At 32.5% G+C, this 15,470-nt stretch overlaps 1 protein-coding gene across 1 annotated transcript in view; it reads right to left on the reverse strand.

Moving 5' to 3' along the window:
- The window catches only part of mAChR-A (muscarinic Acetylcholine Receptor, A-type), a 102,365-nt gene that overhangs the window by 39,335 nt on the left and 47,560 nt on the right, over positions 1-15,470 (reverse strand). Inside the window, exon 3 of the mRNA XM_088274718.1 lies at positions 13,602-13,722. Coding sequence (XP_088130844.1) covers positions 13,602-13,722 — 121 coding nt within the window. The remainder of the gene's footprint in view (positions 1-13,601; positions 13,723-15,470) is intronic.

Consider the following 15,470-nt stretch of genomic DNA (forward strand, 5'->3'; position numbering starts at 1 on the left):
TTTTTAATGTTTTTGCTGATGCACTACGGTTTTCTAAGGCACTTTGAACGATTTTTCGATCAGTCCTCGGTGTTGTTTTTCTAATCCTACGACAGTTCTTTCGCCGATTGCTGGTGGCGGGTGACTGATTTTTTATTGATTTTGAAATTCTGTCCACTGTTTGACGAGAAACGTTTTCTTTTCTTGAAATTTCTCTATTAGATAGTATTCCTAATTTCAGTAGCACTATAACACTAGACTTTTTTTCCTCAGAAATGTCTTTACTTTTTCCCATTTTGTCCTTTTCAAAAAAAACACTTGTGTTTACAAAAAAAAATTATACTTTATGAACTAAAATTAAAAATTAAGTTTTTTTCACAAGACACGATAACTATATAACCTCTCTGAACAAAACAACAACCAGAACTCAAGAAACTTCACTAATAAATGAGAAAGGACTATTTTAAGAACTTTCAACTATCTGTCTACCTGTGCTAATTAGGGACCTTTCTCAGAAAAAGGGTTTGAAATTTTGTAAAGGCTTAAATAATCCAGGTATATTTTACATATTATTGAAGGTAATATACATGATATTAGATGTCAATAGAAAACTTAAAGTATTTATGTAAAATAAATATAATAATCCAAAAGATTTCAGAGTATTCAAAAAAATAATGGGTGGCCCTAATTCATTGAGTAGATACTGTATATATATATATATATATATATATATATATATATATATATATATATATATATATCGCTCACTCCTTTCAACAACGTCATATTTCAAAAATTGTCAATTTTCAGTTGTGCGTGTTTTCGGAATGCCCAAAAAATGTACTATATCCCAGCAAAAGCGGCATATTTTTAACTTAATATTTACCCGCAACAGGGCGGAAAGTGTTGTTTTGGCATTTTGAAGAAAAGTAATTGTTTAATTGTGTTTTTAAATATACTAAATATTTTTTCAAATGGAGAAAAAACATTCAGGTTCTACCTAAAAAGATCTGTTGCACAGTAAAAAGTTCAATAAGTGGGTTGATATTTATTTTTAATACATTTCATTATATTTTTAAACTTTAAAAACGATCTCCTGAAAAATCAAGTTTTTTGATATATGACGTTGTTAAAGGAGTGAACATGTTTAAAATTAAGTTGAAATACTTATAATATCGACACATTATCCGTAGGGTTAATAATACCGCCTTTTTGTCCGCCTCCGTAGTGTAATGGTCAGCACCCTCGGCTACCGTTCTGGAGGTCCCGGGTTCGATTCCCAAGGGGGGCAAAATAAATATAAGTGATTTTTTCACTGTAATATTTATTCAATATTACCCTGGACTGGTACCTGAAGCGGAAGGCTGATCACCTTTCCTTCATGTGTAAACGATCAAGATATCGCTGCGTTTATATGACGCAGTGCCCTATGCACCATTGGGTGCGGATAAGGGTTTTAATAAAAAAAAATAATAATAATACAGTGTCTGAATAAATTGTAAATAATAAATTACGAAAAATAGGTTCAATTAAAAAATATTCACTGCAATTCCAAACCGGATTGTGCGACTATAAATCAGTGACATTTGGTAATTAAGAGGAATGTAGGAAACCGTGAGTCGAGTAAATGTTTGAATTATTGACCAACTAATTCATTGACCGTATTCCCGACCAAACATTCCCTCGGGACATCGATGGGTAAAAAGTTAATCGAAGCACGGGAGCATTTTTCCCTCTCCGAAACTGGGTTAGGTCCCGGCTTGGTTATCTCAAGTTTTCGCAACACTTTGACTTGCACCAACCCTTCTCAGACCCGTCTACCTTCACACGCCGCGATGTGGGGAAGAAGGGACGAACTTATATGGTAATACAATAGTGGAGCTAAGTAATTGTACGGCTCAGAGAACGCAAACAAAAATAACATGCGAGAGCTTTTGCATGGCATGACAAAAAATTAGAAAGTTCAGTGCTTTTGATAAAAAATAAAGGCAAAAGAAATCTCATTGTACTCTAGGAAAAAATCTTTTAAAATCTGAAAAATATTACTTATTTTACTAGAATTCTCACTCATGAACATGGAATCATAATAACTTTAAACATAAAGAGCAAATCCATTCACAAGTAGGTTAAGGCTATAAAACTAAAAAAAATATTTTAATTAAAATGTAACTTTGTTTTAAAATCACTATAAATATTTTATTATAACTTAATTATAACGTCTACCGGTTTCGAAGCTAACCGTTTCTTTATCAAGAAGCAATACTAAAAAAAACTAAGTTACATTTTAATTATAAAATGGAAAATCACAAAGTTAGTGCTTCAAATATAAATTATAATTTATTTATTGTTTTGAAAATTCACTTAAGGGTAAGAAATGATTGAATTATAATTTCATTTATTATTTTTGAGAAAAGACGAATTTATTTAAGAATTAAAGAACATCATAGATCTTGTTGGTAATTATTTTTCAGAATTCCGAAATCATATTTTGGAATCAAGTTACTTATTAAACTCACATAAACTTAAATCACTACACTCAGTATCATATAAAGGTTAAATAATGAATAACTTTGAAAATCTAGAAATCCAAAAAAAAATTAATAATGATCTAATAAACAATATTTTTTCTTTAATGTTTTTCGCTGTTACTTTGTGGCATATTTTATAAACTTTGTTTTAACCCCTTTTTTATTGGTACACTTTATTCATCCGGTTTCGACAAGAACCTTGTCATCATCAGGGTTTATGAACTAAATTCTAAAACATTTAAATACTCATAGTTAATTACCCTTCCCTTAACAAAAACTTCCACGCACTCCGTACACCATATGAAAATATAATTTTAAAAATATTTCATTCCATTTGCAGTAGTCATTTGGAGTTGACGTATTCGCTACGCATATTTTTAAATCATATTTTCATATGGTGTACGGAGTGCGTCGAAGTTTTTGATAAGGGAAGGGTAATTAACTATGAGTATTTCAATGTTTAGGAATTTATTACATAAATACTAATGATGATAAAGGTTCTTGTCGAAGCCGGTTGTATAAAGTGTACCAATAAAAAAGTGGTCAAAACAAAGTTGTTTTATTTTATAAATTTAATAAATAATACGTTATTTAATAATTCCTCACCCTTGCTTTCCATGTTCCCATTATTCTTGACACTCTACCACCTTATATACGCACCCCCTCATTTTTTAATCCCACCTACCTCTATCAGTACAGATAATTATTTTTTATTAATGCTTTAATTTATATTCAATCCCGCGGATGGAAGCGTCTGTAGCTTCAAGTATTGTAAGTTGCCAATCATGGGTAGAATGGTGATCGAAAGCCCTATAAATATCCAGACATGACATATTCTTCATCATCTATGTTGAGATGTCAAAAAGAAAACTAAAACAGTTTGAAGGCGTAGCCTTTTATGTCATGTTCGACGGTTCAAGCCGTTCCTGAAAAAGCTTCTCAGCATTTTTTCACTCGCATGAAATCTCTATAAATGATTTAAACCTTTCGAAGTGACAGGATTTAGTGTTGGTGATGATACGGGTTGGTCCGTTGAGGGGTTACACACACATATCATGTAAACTGAGTTAGGGGTGGAACGGGAAGGAGGAAGGAGGAAGGAGGAAAATAGAGAGCGACGTAGCTGCAGGCTACAGAGAATGGGAACCCCTTTTGTGAAATGTGGAAAAGCTTTGTGAAATAATTATTACGTGTCCTCATTAATAAAGTTCAGCAACGTGTTTTCCTTGTAATGCTCGTCATAATATTTGAGCATACATCAAGTTCATATGGAAAATAATTCATTTTTGTATATTAATTGTAATTTTAATTTCATTATATAAAAAATAGTCAAGCTGGAATATTATTATTATTATGATTATTATTAAAAAGTTGGTAATCTTACATTCTGTCATATCTTTCTCTCTTTTAAACACCATGACCTTTGACTTACTTTCATTCATTGCCAGATCATTTTCCATACATACATCATACATTCTTGACACTGTTAGTTGCAAATCCTCCGCGCTGCTCGCTAGCAGTACGGCGTCACCGCATACAGCAAGCAACTAACAGTTATATTCATCATTTTCGCTCCGATTCCCATACTTTCAATCTCTTTCATACAATGGTCCATATACAGATTAAACAACCATGGTGACATTACACATCCCTGCTTTACGCCTTTGGATATTGCAAACCATGATGTAATGCCCTTATTCACTCGCATACTAGCTGTGCTGCCCTCGTAGAGGGAAGCAACCTAAAATCTGGCGGTGTCAAAAGTCTGCGTAATCGGAGGGCATGTATGACTAGATGTATGGATGTGAAGGAGGCGAGGAGTGTATGTCAGGACAGAAGAGTGTGGCGTTCCATTCTCTCTGCCTACCCCTGCGGGGAAACGGCGTAATGGTAGTAGTAGTAGTAGTAGTTAAAGAGTCGGCTTGTGGTCCCGTGGTTACTGTCGCGGGCTCTTAAGTTAGAGTTTCTCGGTTCGAACCCACTCCACTTATGAGCCACTTAGGCTCACAGAAATAGTATGTTTTTTTTATTATGAATAATAAAAGATCTTATCTAGGTAAAACCTGAAGGTTTTTCTCCATTTGAAAAACATTTAGTATATTTAAAAAAATAATTAAACAATACCCTTTCTTCAAAATGCAAAAACAACACTTTCTGCCTTGTAGCGGGTAAATATTAAGTTAAAAATATGCCTCTTTTGCTGGGCTATAGTACATTTTCTGGGCATTCCGAAAACATGCACAACTGAAAATTGACGATTTTTGATTTATGACGTTCTTGAGCGACATGAATCTTCAAAGTCTGCACAACCCTTCTCGAGTGAAGAAGGAAATGAATAAAATGTGTTTTTAATATTGGTGTTTACTCCATTTTGCCACTTAATTGAATTCGTTGAAAATAGCCATGCATACTAATAAAGGTACAAATCGGTATTCAAATTTATGCAAATTCATACTCTGAATTGCGATGAACACCAAAGTGACCCGTAAATTTATCCTTACCTCGTATTTATTCATTAATTCTCCAATACAATTATTGCATACAATATTCACCTTTTTTAGTACCGTAGAACGGGGCTACTTGAACTTTGGTGTGTTACTTGAGCCCAGTACAAAAAAAAATGTGTATTTGGTCTACAATAATGAACGTATCGTGACAATAAGTGTCACCTCGTCGCGTTGCGGAAACAAGGTTCTATGTGGATTCCTTTTAGTTTTGAGATATGAGAGGTTGAAAATTTAGATAACGTTTTCTCTAATATTCTATATAAATATTCTGTGTAAATTCTATGTAAATACAGGCTACGGAAACAAAATGATATTTTTCATTTTGCGACAGTTCATAATGCTTTTTATGAATGATGTTTCTTACACCTTCTCGAATCCAGTGCCCCGCACTTAAATTTGCATTTTTCCAAGCATTTTTTCTTGTTGAGTACTTTTTTAGCAGCAACCAGTTTGCCTCTGGTAAATAATGATAAATTCAACAGTGTTAATTACTGATTTTTATTTCAAAACATGAAAAAATTATGTTTACACTACCTTTCTGTATCATTTTTTCGGGAATATTAATAAATTCACCAGTTATATTACACAAAACTCGAGTTTGACGGTTCACAAAACTCAGCTAATCCGCCATCTTGAATACTATATATTATGAAAATAGTCGAGATAGAACCTTATTTCTCTGAATGATATTTCATAATAACAGATAGAACTTTGTTTCCCTTTGAATTTCTGACGATTGATTTGGTTTTTTGTTGTAATTTTTATACACATCGAACCGAAATTTAAATCTGAATAGAGTAAGAGTTAAATGTGAAAATACCTAAATTTGTTAGATAGAACCTTGTTTCCCCAACACGACGACCTGTCAAGGAAACAATGAATCATGTCGATACATTCATTCTTGTAGACCAAATACAGGTGTAAATATTTTTTTGTACTGGGCTCAAGTTACCCCCGTTCTACGGCGTACCGTAGTGTAACCATGGGTTATGAATAAAATCGCTCCGTTAATCTGAATTGTTCGTAACTCGAAGCATACTCTCTATAAGACCAAGTAAATTCTCCGAGTTCTCAGTCCTTCGTGAACTCATTCAAAACCCATTTTTTGTTATTTCAACTGTTTTTTTTGTCGGAATTTTCATTAATTTAGGACATTTTCCCCGAAAATGGATAAATTTATATTTTCAATCACACTGCCATCTGTTTTAGTTGCTTCGACTGTGTTTCAAAATTATATCTAATGAAATTTATTTTTTTATATTTGACATGTCAACATAGATGAAGAAGATAAAGAAATCTAGGCTTAAGTCATCACTTTACACACGTGTAACATTTAATACCCATGATTGACAAGTACACTACTCAAACATATATATTTATATATATATATATTTATATATATATATATATATATATATATATATATATATATATATATATATATATATATATATATATATATATATATATATATATATATATATATATATATGATTATTATATAATTGATACGTTTTTTATATTGGTTTTTGGCAGCATCTGCGTTTGAGAAAAGTAGTAAGCTTTTTATCTAACCAAGACATTTAATTAAATAAATAATAAAACTCTTATCCGGAGAAACCCACATAATGTGAACAAGGATTTGTACCCACCTAAAATGTAGTAAATTCATTTTGAATTTAACAACAATATATTTATGTCATATTTTCTTCTGAGTTTATTGTAAATACAAATTTAGATTACGTGTAATGTAATGTAGTCCTTTCTTTCTAACCACGTCGTTGCTGTATCATAACATATTTATTCTAAACCTTTTCTATATACATACATGGCTTCAATTCTCTTGAAACTTGTTTTATCGTTTCCCTCCATTTTAAGGTCGACGCGGGAACAAAATGGCCGCCATTTCATCAAAATGGACAACAATGCATAACTCAACTAAATGAAACTGTTTACACGGGAGATTATCACATAAATACGGGTGGGATTTAACCCTTATTCCCCCGCTATTTAATCCTTAGTAGAGCTTAATCCGAAAATTCGCTTTTGCGTTACAATTCGGAGAGACTGAGACAATTCTTCTTCTTCTTTTTATAGATACTAAGAATCTGTTTGTGCCTCCGCTTGTCGCTCTTGGGATGTTGACTCCCAGCTATCTTTCGACCTTTTTGGAGGTCTGCCTGGGGGTCTGAGTCCTTCAGGGTTTCCTTGAAGGGCGATACGTGGAAGTCTGTTTTCTGATATTCTGTTTACATGTTCATTCCAGTATCGCTTTCACTGAGACAATTCAAGTTATATTATTCCCAATATTATTCATATTTAAAGCATTTACATTGTGGTTCGTCATTTTTACTTTTATATTTATATACAAAAATGTTAGTAATATTAGTATATAACCACTCACCGAGATTTTTATGTCTACCGGGTTCGAGACGTACTCGTCTCTTCGTCAGGACAATCACTACCACATCATGTAAACAATACTACCCTTACAATGATTAAAGAAGTCACTTGTTTTTTACCACTTGAGTTTTATTATAGACTACATGTTTCAGAAGTTAAACTTCCATCATTCAGGTCTGTATAATAACTAAAAAATAAAATATAAAATTGTTCTATAAATAAGGAGAGGGAAAGTAAGGGGAAGGGGTTAGTCAAGGGGTGGAGTTTGAAAACAAAGGAAAAATGGAAAGTAATGGTGAAGAATTTTGAAACAATATATTATTTAATAAATTATTATTAGAATTTAGGTTTTTTGGATTTCTAAATTTTCAAGATAATTTTCTCCCATATCCAACCTGCATATTATACAAATAATAATTTACATAAAATCCTCGATAACTCAAAATCTAAAATTGATTTATTACAAAAAAGTGGTGTTTATGAAATTTTGTGTGGAGATTGTGATAAAAAATATATTGGCCAGACTGCGAGAAATTTAAAGATTAGAATTAAAGAACATCATAGCGGTCTTGTTAGTAATTATTTTTCGGAATAAATAGATACTAATCACTCATTTCACTGTCATAAATTAAAATTATTACACCTTGTTCCATATAAAGGCCAAATTATGAATTATCTTGAAAATTTAGAAATCCAAAAAACCTAAATTCTAATAATAATTTATTAAATAATATATTGTTTCAAAATTCTTTACCATTGCTTTCCATTTTTCCTTTGTTTTCAAACTCCGCCCCTTGACTAACCCCTTCCTCTTACTTTCCCTCTCCTTATTTATAGAACAATTTTATATTTTATTTTTTAGTTATTATACAGACCTGAATGATGGAAGTTTAACTTCTGAAACATGTAGTCTATAATAAAACTCAAGTGGTAAAAAACAAGTGATTTCTTTAATCATTGTAACATGTCTTACCACAAAGTTAATGCCAAAACAATAAATAAAATACTACCCTTCACTACCATAGCACTATTTATACACTTAAAACTACACAAAATGTTTAATACAAGCGATTTTGGTCGACCCGAAGACCAACATTCACTAGTCGATAATAAGCACGTTGTATAACTTTAATGCATACTTATCAAAGTTCTTTTCACTAAAACTATGTGTTAGGTTTTATTTATTTGAAATGCTTCTATGATTAAAAATATTTAAAAAAATAAAAAAATCTATGATTAAAATTATTGAATCCTTAAAAACAGATTAAGTAACAATTTCTTTACAAGTGATATTAAATTCGTCATAACTTATATCTCTAGCGTCATTCGACTATATTTAAAAAAAAGTTTGCATTTTAAAAATATCAAACCCCATAAATTGAAGAAAAAAACCTGCAATTTACGTTGTTTCCGCTTTCCCGCGCGCTATTGAGCAGACCGGAAGCGGCGACCATTTTAATTTCGGCGCAACCGGAAATGAATGAGTGCGGTTTGACCAAGAGCCGGAATATGGAGGCTCCCTTTACATAATGCCCGTGAATGGAATATGGCCTGCATAGGCGCCATGTTTCGTGAGTTGTGAGAGGCTAATAATATCAAAGAGAATTTTATATTTTATTAAGGGTGACTTATGACAACAATAAACATGTGTAGTTTGACGAATGGTGCATTTACTGAGACACAAATCGCTCACTCCTTTCAACAACGTCATACATCAAAAATCGATAATTTTCAGTTGTGCATATTTTTGGAATGCCCAGAGGATCTACTACGAGTATATCCTAGCAAAAGCGGCATATTTTTAACTTAATATTTACCCGCTACAAGGCAGAAAGTGTTGTTTTTGCATTTGAAGAAAATGTATGGTTTAATTATTTTTTTAAATAAACTTAATATTTTTCAAATGGAGCAAAAACCTCCAGGTTTTACATAAAAAGATCTGTTACACAGTAAAAAGTTCAATAAGTGTTTTGATATTTACTTTAATACATTTCATTATATTCTTAAACATTAAAAACGATCTCCTGAAAAATCAAGTTTTTTGATATATGATGTTGTTGAAAGGAGTGAGCAAAATGTCCTATTTTGTAAAAGTGTAATACACTGATCACATCACATTTCGTATTTTTATACTACATGAAATAAATTGAAAAAAAAAATCTGTAGAAAGATGGTTAAATAAATTTATGAGGCAAATGTGGTTGGTAATATATGCAGACGAAGAGGGATGAAATCTTGGCATGATCAAGTATTTCAAATACGGAAGAGGCAAATATTGTGTGCAAAGACAGAGTGGTGTGGCGTTCGATTCTCTCTGTCAACCCCTGCGGTGAAGCGGCGTGATAGTTAGTTAGTTTTTTTAGAATAACGAAGTTCTGTCAACCATTAAATTTTTCTCCAAGCCATGTTTTCTTTCCGTTTAAAATTAAACTTGTTTTGAAATTTCCCCTATGTAGAATCTTGCGCCCTTAAGTTTTAAATGTCTTGTACAAGTATGCAGTTCGCCAAAGTTATAATAACCCGACTGACTGAGTAGTTAAACGGTTTTCTTTATGCAGTAATTTGTTTGAGAGAACTTGGATAGCGAAGGGAGACATACATAAATACATTTATGTTAAAATTAAGTGCATAAACTGAATCTTAACCGAAGAAATACATTCTAGAAGGATGGTAATAGTGAACCTACAATATTTAGAGTGTATCTGAATACTTGTTCACAAAATCTGGAATATCTCCAATTACAGGAGTTATTTTCATATTATTTTTTGACATCTCATCAAAGATATAAGAGTTTCTGCTTAGTAAAAAGCGTCTTTACATCTCACCAATAGATGTCTCTAGTGAAGTTCTAATGATTCAAGAACAAGTTTTCTAAATTGGTTTATATATAGAACTTCCAAGAATTTGAGTAGTGTGTTTGTCAATAATGGGTAGAATTGGTGAATGTTACACGTGTGTAAAGTGATCACTTAAACCAGCCTACGATGGTCGTCCGCCCCGTAAATGCCCAGACTTCCATATTCTTCTTTATCTTTGATGAGATGTCAAAAAATAATATGAATATTTTAACACTTTAGTGCTGAAATTGTTTTCTTATAAATATACTAAAATTACTGAATTTTTTTTTTGTAAAAAGTCCTTTTTATTAGATTAAAAAAAACACATCTTCATAAAACCACAAACATTTTTCTCAAAACCGTACCGATTTCAGTATTTCTTTCTAGTATTGGGGGAAAATATCGCTCTCTCCAAAGTTTGCAAAGACAGAATATTGTGACATTCTATCCTCTCTGCCTACCCATGCAGAGAAGCGGCATGATGCGTAATTAGTTAGTAATTTATTTATTATTATGTGTATAATGAAATTAAATGAATAAATAAATAATCATGTGTTCGAATTGGTACCAGGCCAACATAAAAATAACGGATAAAGTCTTTACATGAGATGGGCGAATAGCGAGTTCCCACGGTACAATTCGCTCACAACGTCCTTTCAACAACGTCATAAATAAACAAAAACTTGATTTTTCAGGTGATCGGGTTAAAAGTTAAAAAATATAATAAAATGTATTTTAAATAAATATCAAGCCACTTATTGAAATTTTTACTGTGCAACAGATCTTTTTAGGTAAAACCTGAATTTTTTTCTCCGTTTGAAAAATATTTAGTATATTTAAAAAAAATAATTAAACAATACATTTTCTTCAAAATGCAAAAACAACACTTTCTGCCCTATAGCGGGTAAATATTATGTTTAAAATATGCCGCTTTTGCTGGGATATAGTACATTTTTTGGGCATTCCCAAAACATGCACAACTGAAAATTGACGATTTTTGATATTTGCCGTTGTTGAAAGGAGTGAGCGAATTCTCGGGATATACCATATACATAATTAGGTATTCTCACATCGATAAATTCCTAACACTTAATAACAATCAGATTTTGAGATGGCATATCAAACGCGCTTGCAATATACGCCAAAGGGTCGTAAATAATTTTGATGTTATTTGCATTCCCCGTTTACGACATCACGACACAGAGCGACGTGATACATGGTATTAATAATAATTATGAGTGACAGTTGTGCCAGAAATCATCCGCCATCTTGGAAAATGGCGCCGCTACAAGTGTGCCATCTATCGGCGCATTAGGCAAACACAACCGATGAAAATGCTTCGATAAATATGTAGCGTTCGCAAATAGTACCTACCTACATATTATTGTAGTACTACAAAAGTACCTTCATAACAATTATAGTGTTCGCACTTTATACTAAGATATTGAATTATATTGTAACACAATCGAATATTGAACCCTACATCCTCGGTAATTGAAAACTCTCCCAACCGTATTCCCCGATCTGATACAAAAGCATCTAGGCTTCCTGACAGACCTCTCTATATGAACTAAGTTGCATAAATTATAAGATAATATGAAACAAAATTATATCCCGATTTTACTGTGAATTTACGTTCAATACCTTCCAATGTCCCTGTCACTGCCAATCTAAATAAATACAAGTTTTATTATTTATTGATTCGGCATTAAATTTGATTTTTTCTTAATTAAACACCTGTATTGCACGACCACTTAAAGAAAAATTGAAGTTTTACTTTTCACTCGAAGATGAAAACGTCAATTAGTTTTCGAAACTAGTCGTGTGTAATGAAATAAAACTCATTATGTGGTATCATACACGTGTTTATTTTTTTTTTGTTGATAAATGCAAGTTTGTCAAATCATCACCAAGTTTTTAAAAGTGCCCACAGTATAGACAGTGAAAGGGATTTGTAGCCAGTTAGTTTAATTAGTCAGCTAGATACCATTCCAAACCGACGTTGGCACACATACGCCTCCACAACCCCGACTAGCACAACAGACAGACACGAAACAACCATCGTCGGCCAAAAAAATTAAACAACAACAAAAAATTCAATGTTTAAATAACTACTGATATATATAATAATATGATATATGTAATAATATGTTCTAAATAAATACTTCACCAAATTGTCAACTGGTAGCGGTACAATCAACCATACTTCCAAACGTATCGATAACCGTACTAACATGTGGAAGGTTCCAAGATCATTGCATATATACAGGTTTCAAGAATTAATGCAATATGGGTGTTCAATAATGAGCAGAATGGTGAACGTTACACAAGTGTATAAAATGATCGCTTAAGCCAGCCAAGTGCCAGGTCGTAAGCTCTGGGATGCTCAGACTTTCATCTTCTTTCATATGAAGAGGAACGATAGATGATTCACATCAAGTTAAGACACCTTTAAAAAAATAGTTATTTTGAAACCATCCTAACTAACTAACGATCACGCCGGTTCCTTACAGGGGTCGGCAGAGAGAATAGAACGTGACACAACTCCATCTTTGCAACATTTAAAACTAAAATATATGTAGACAAAAAAAAACATGGTTTTATCAGCTATTAACGAGTGATAAAGGGGCACATAGCTAAATATGACAAGTCAGTCTTACGTTTACGCTGGTAATAGTACAACGTACAATGGAATGTACTAAGGGTTGGGGCGTGGCTCAAGAGGCACATGCCAAATTTTTGCTCCACACGACTTTTATGAAATTCCTAAAGGCACAACAAGGTGGCCTGTTGTAGATTTTTCACATTTTTCGCAGCAAATATGTCCCTTTGAAGATAACATACTCGTCTCTCAAACAATACAGAATATGCGAGAACGGCTCTATATCATATTATATGATAATATTGTCCCTGGGTATGTTTTTGCGAAGGGTGGAATACTCACGTAAACAAAGGTTTGTCAACGGGTGAATCTACGTAGGTCCATCTTTTGTTGGCATCTTGAAAAAATATGCATTCAAGAAAAATTAACCAATAAACGTTTCATGATAATCTAAAGGTAACGTTGTCACATTAGCTTAAATCAAGGCTTTGTAGGTCACAAGTTGTCATTTGGAGTTGACGTATTCGCTACGCATGATGACAAGGTTCTTGTCGAAACCGGTTGGATGAAGTGTACCAATAAAAGGTAGTTAAAACAAAGTTGTTTTATTTTATAAAGTAATAATTTTAGTTTATGAGAGTGGAATGATTGATTTATATATATTATTATTCTTAGATCTCAAAGGTTTTCAGTTGACTTTCGTTGAAATTGGACTAGATTCTTGTAATACTGGCTATTGACTCACCGGCTTCTTCTGATGATCTTGCTGCGAGCAGTAGTCATCAGTTCCCGACTCCAGCCTCACTCTTCTCCACTCGTCTTGGTCTGCTGTTCCACCTCCAGGGTGCACTTGCGTCGCCTCATCACTGAAACAGGTCAAGAGTCAATGAATCCATGATATTTTATGTATATGAATATCGTTTTACATTGAAAATAATTTGACTGCATTCTGAAACTCAAACGCAAGCGTACTCGTATAGTATCGAACAGATTAAGTGAAACAAGTCTTATTATTTTTTAATAACTCATCAAAGATGAAGAAGAATATGGAAGTCTGGGCATTTATGGGGCTGACGACCGTCATAGGCTGGCTTAAGTGATCACTTTACTCACGTGTAACATTCACCAATTCCACCCATTATTGACAACCACACTACTCAAATTCTTGGAAGTTTTATATATGTGAACCAATCAAAATTAAATAACCTTGTTCTTGAATCACTAGAACTTCACTAGAGACATCTATTGGTGAGATGAAAACAAGTTTTTTATTGAGCAGAAATTCTAGTATGTGAGGTCCGAATCCGGGATTACAACCACATACATGAGATACGCCAGAAAATATCATTTTCATATTTATTATTGTAGCTTTCAATTTTACCAGTTAATTTATTTACAACATTTTGAGTGTGTCCAAATATTTGTTCATTAATCTGGATTATCTCTAATTATAGGAGTTATTTTTCATAATAGTTTTTAACATCTCATCAAAGATGAAGAAGAATTCGGATGTCTGGGCATTTACAGCCCCGTAAATGCCCAGACTTCCATATTCTTCTTCATCTTTGATGATATGTTAAAAAATAGTGTGAAAAATAATTCCTATAATTGGAGATAATTCAGATTTGTGAGCAAGTATTTGGACACACTCAAAATATTGAGAAACAAATCTTATTTATATATAAATCTTAAATATAAATAAAACCCATTGATAGATTTATATTATCCACTGACACTTCGTGATGGAATTGCATTTTTAATTTATTATTAGATTAAAACCAATATTTTTAGCTTTTCCACTTTTTTATTTGACCAGCGACCGGGTTTCGTCGTTACCGACATCATCAGACTGGTGATGACCAGTCTGATGATGTCGGTAACGACGAAACCCGGTCGCTGGTCAAATAAAAAAGTGGAAAAGCTAAAAATATTGGTTTTAATCTAATAATAAAATTAAAAAAAAAAAAAAAAAAAAAAAAAAAAAAACCCATTGACACTATTTTTCCTCTTATTTTCATAGATCAAAAATGGTAAAATGACCCTTTTATATTTTACAGGTTGAAAGTTCTGTTCTAAATCGTTTTAAAATGAGAGTATAAAAAATGTGGTTTAGTGTATTTTCGTAAAGCCTCGTAAAAAGTACCCGGAAAACTTTGAAATGAAACTGTTGTGGTGTTCAATTCGAGAATGCATTCCAATTTATGTGTGGGCCGAGAGCCCAGACGCCACCGGTACATTACTGTGTAACTTCCACCAAATACACAGTTTGCATACAACTTTTGCAGTCTGTGTTTGCCAGTTACGTTGAATTGCCACAGTCGCTGTGTTTGCTATATGCTAACCAGTTGGGGAATCAGCATAGTATTTTTGTAACTGGAAAGCGTTAGGCTGTTGTGATACGTTTTCAATTTGTGCTGGTCTCGCATTTTCAAATAAAGCGAGATATTTTGTCTACGTATTTCTGTAAAATTTAAAATAAATTTTAGCTTATTTGCACACAATGTGGATAAATTTTGTAGTATTTGATTTGCAATTGCATTTCTGATTGATATTTGAAAACGAAACATGAAATGAGTGGCATAGAAAGACTTGGTATGAATTAAGAAGGAATTAA

Source organism: Brachycentrus maculatus, unplaced genomic scaffold, assembly GCF_059751285.1.
Source record: "Brachycentrus maculatus isolate JH-2025_06_01 unplaced genomic scaffold, ASM5975128v1 h1tg000711l, whole genome shotgun sequence".
Classification (NCBI taxonomy): Eukaryota; Metazoa; Arthropoda; class Insecta; order Trichoptera; family Brachycentridae; genus Brachycentrus; species Brachycentrus maculatus.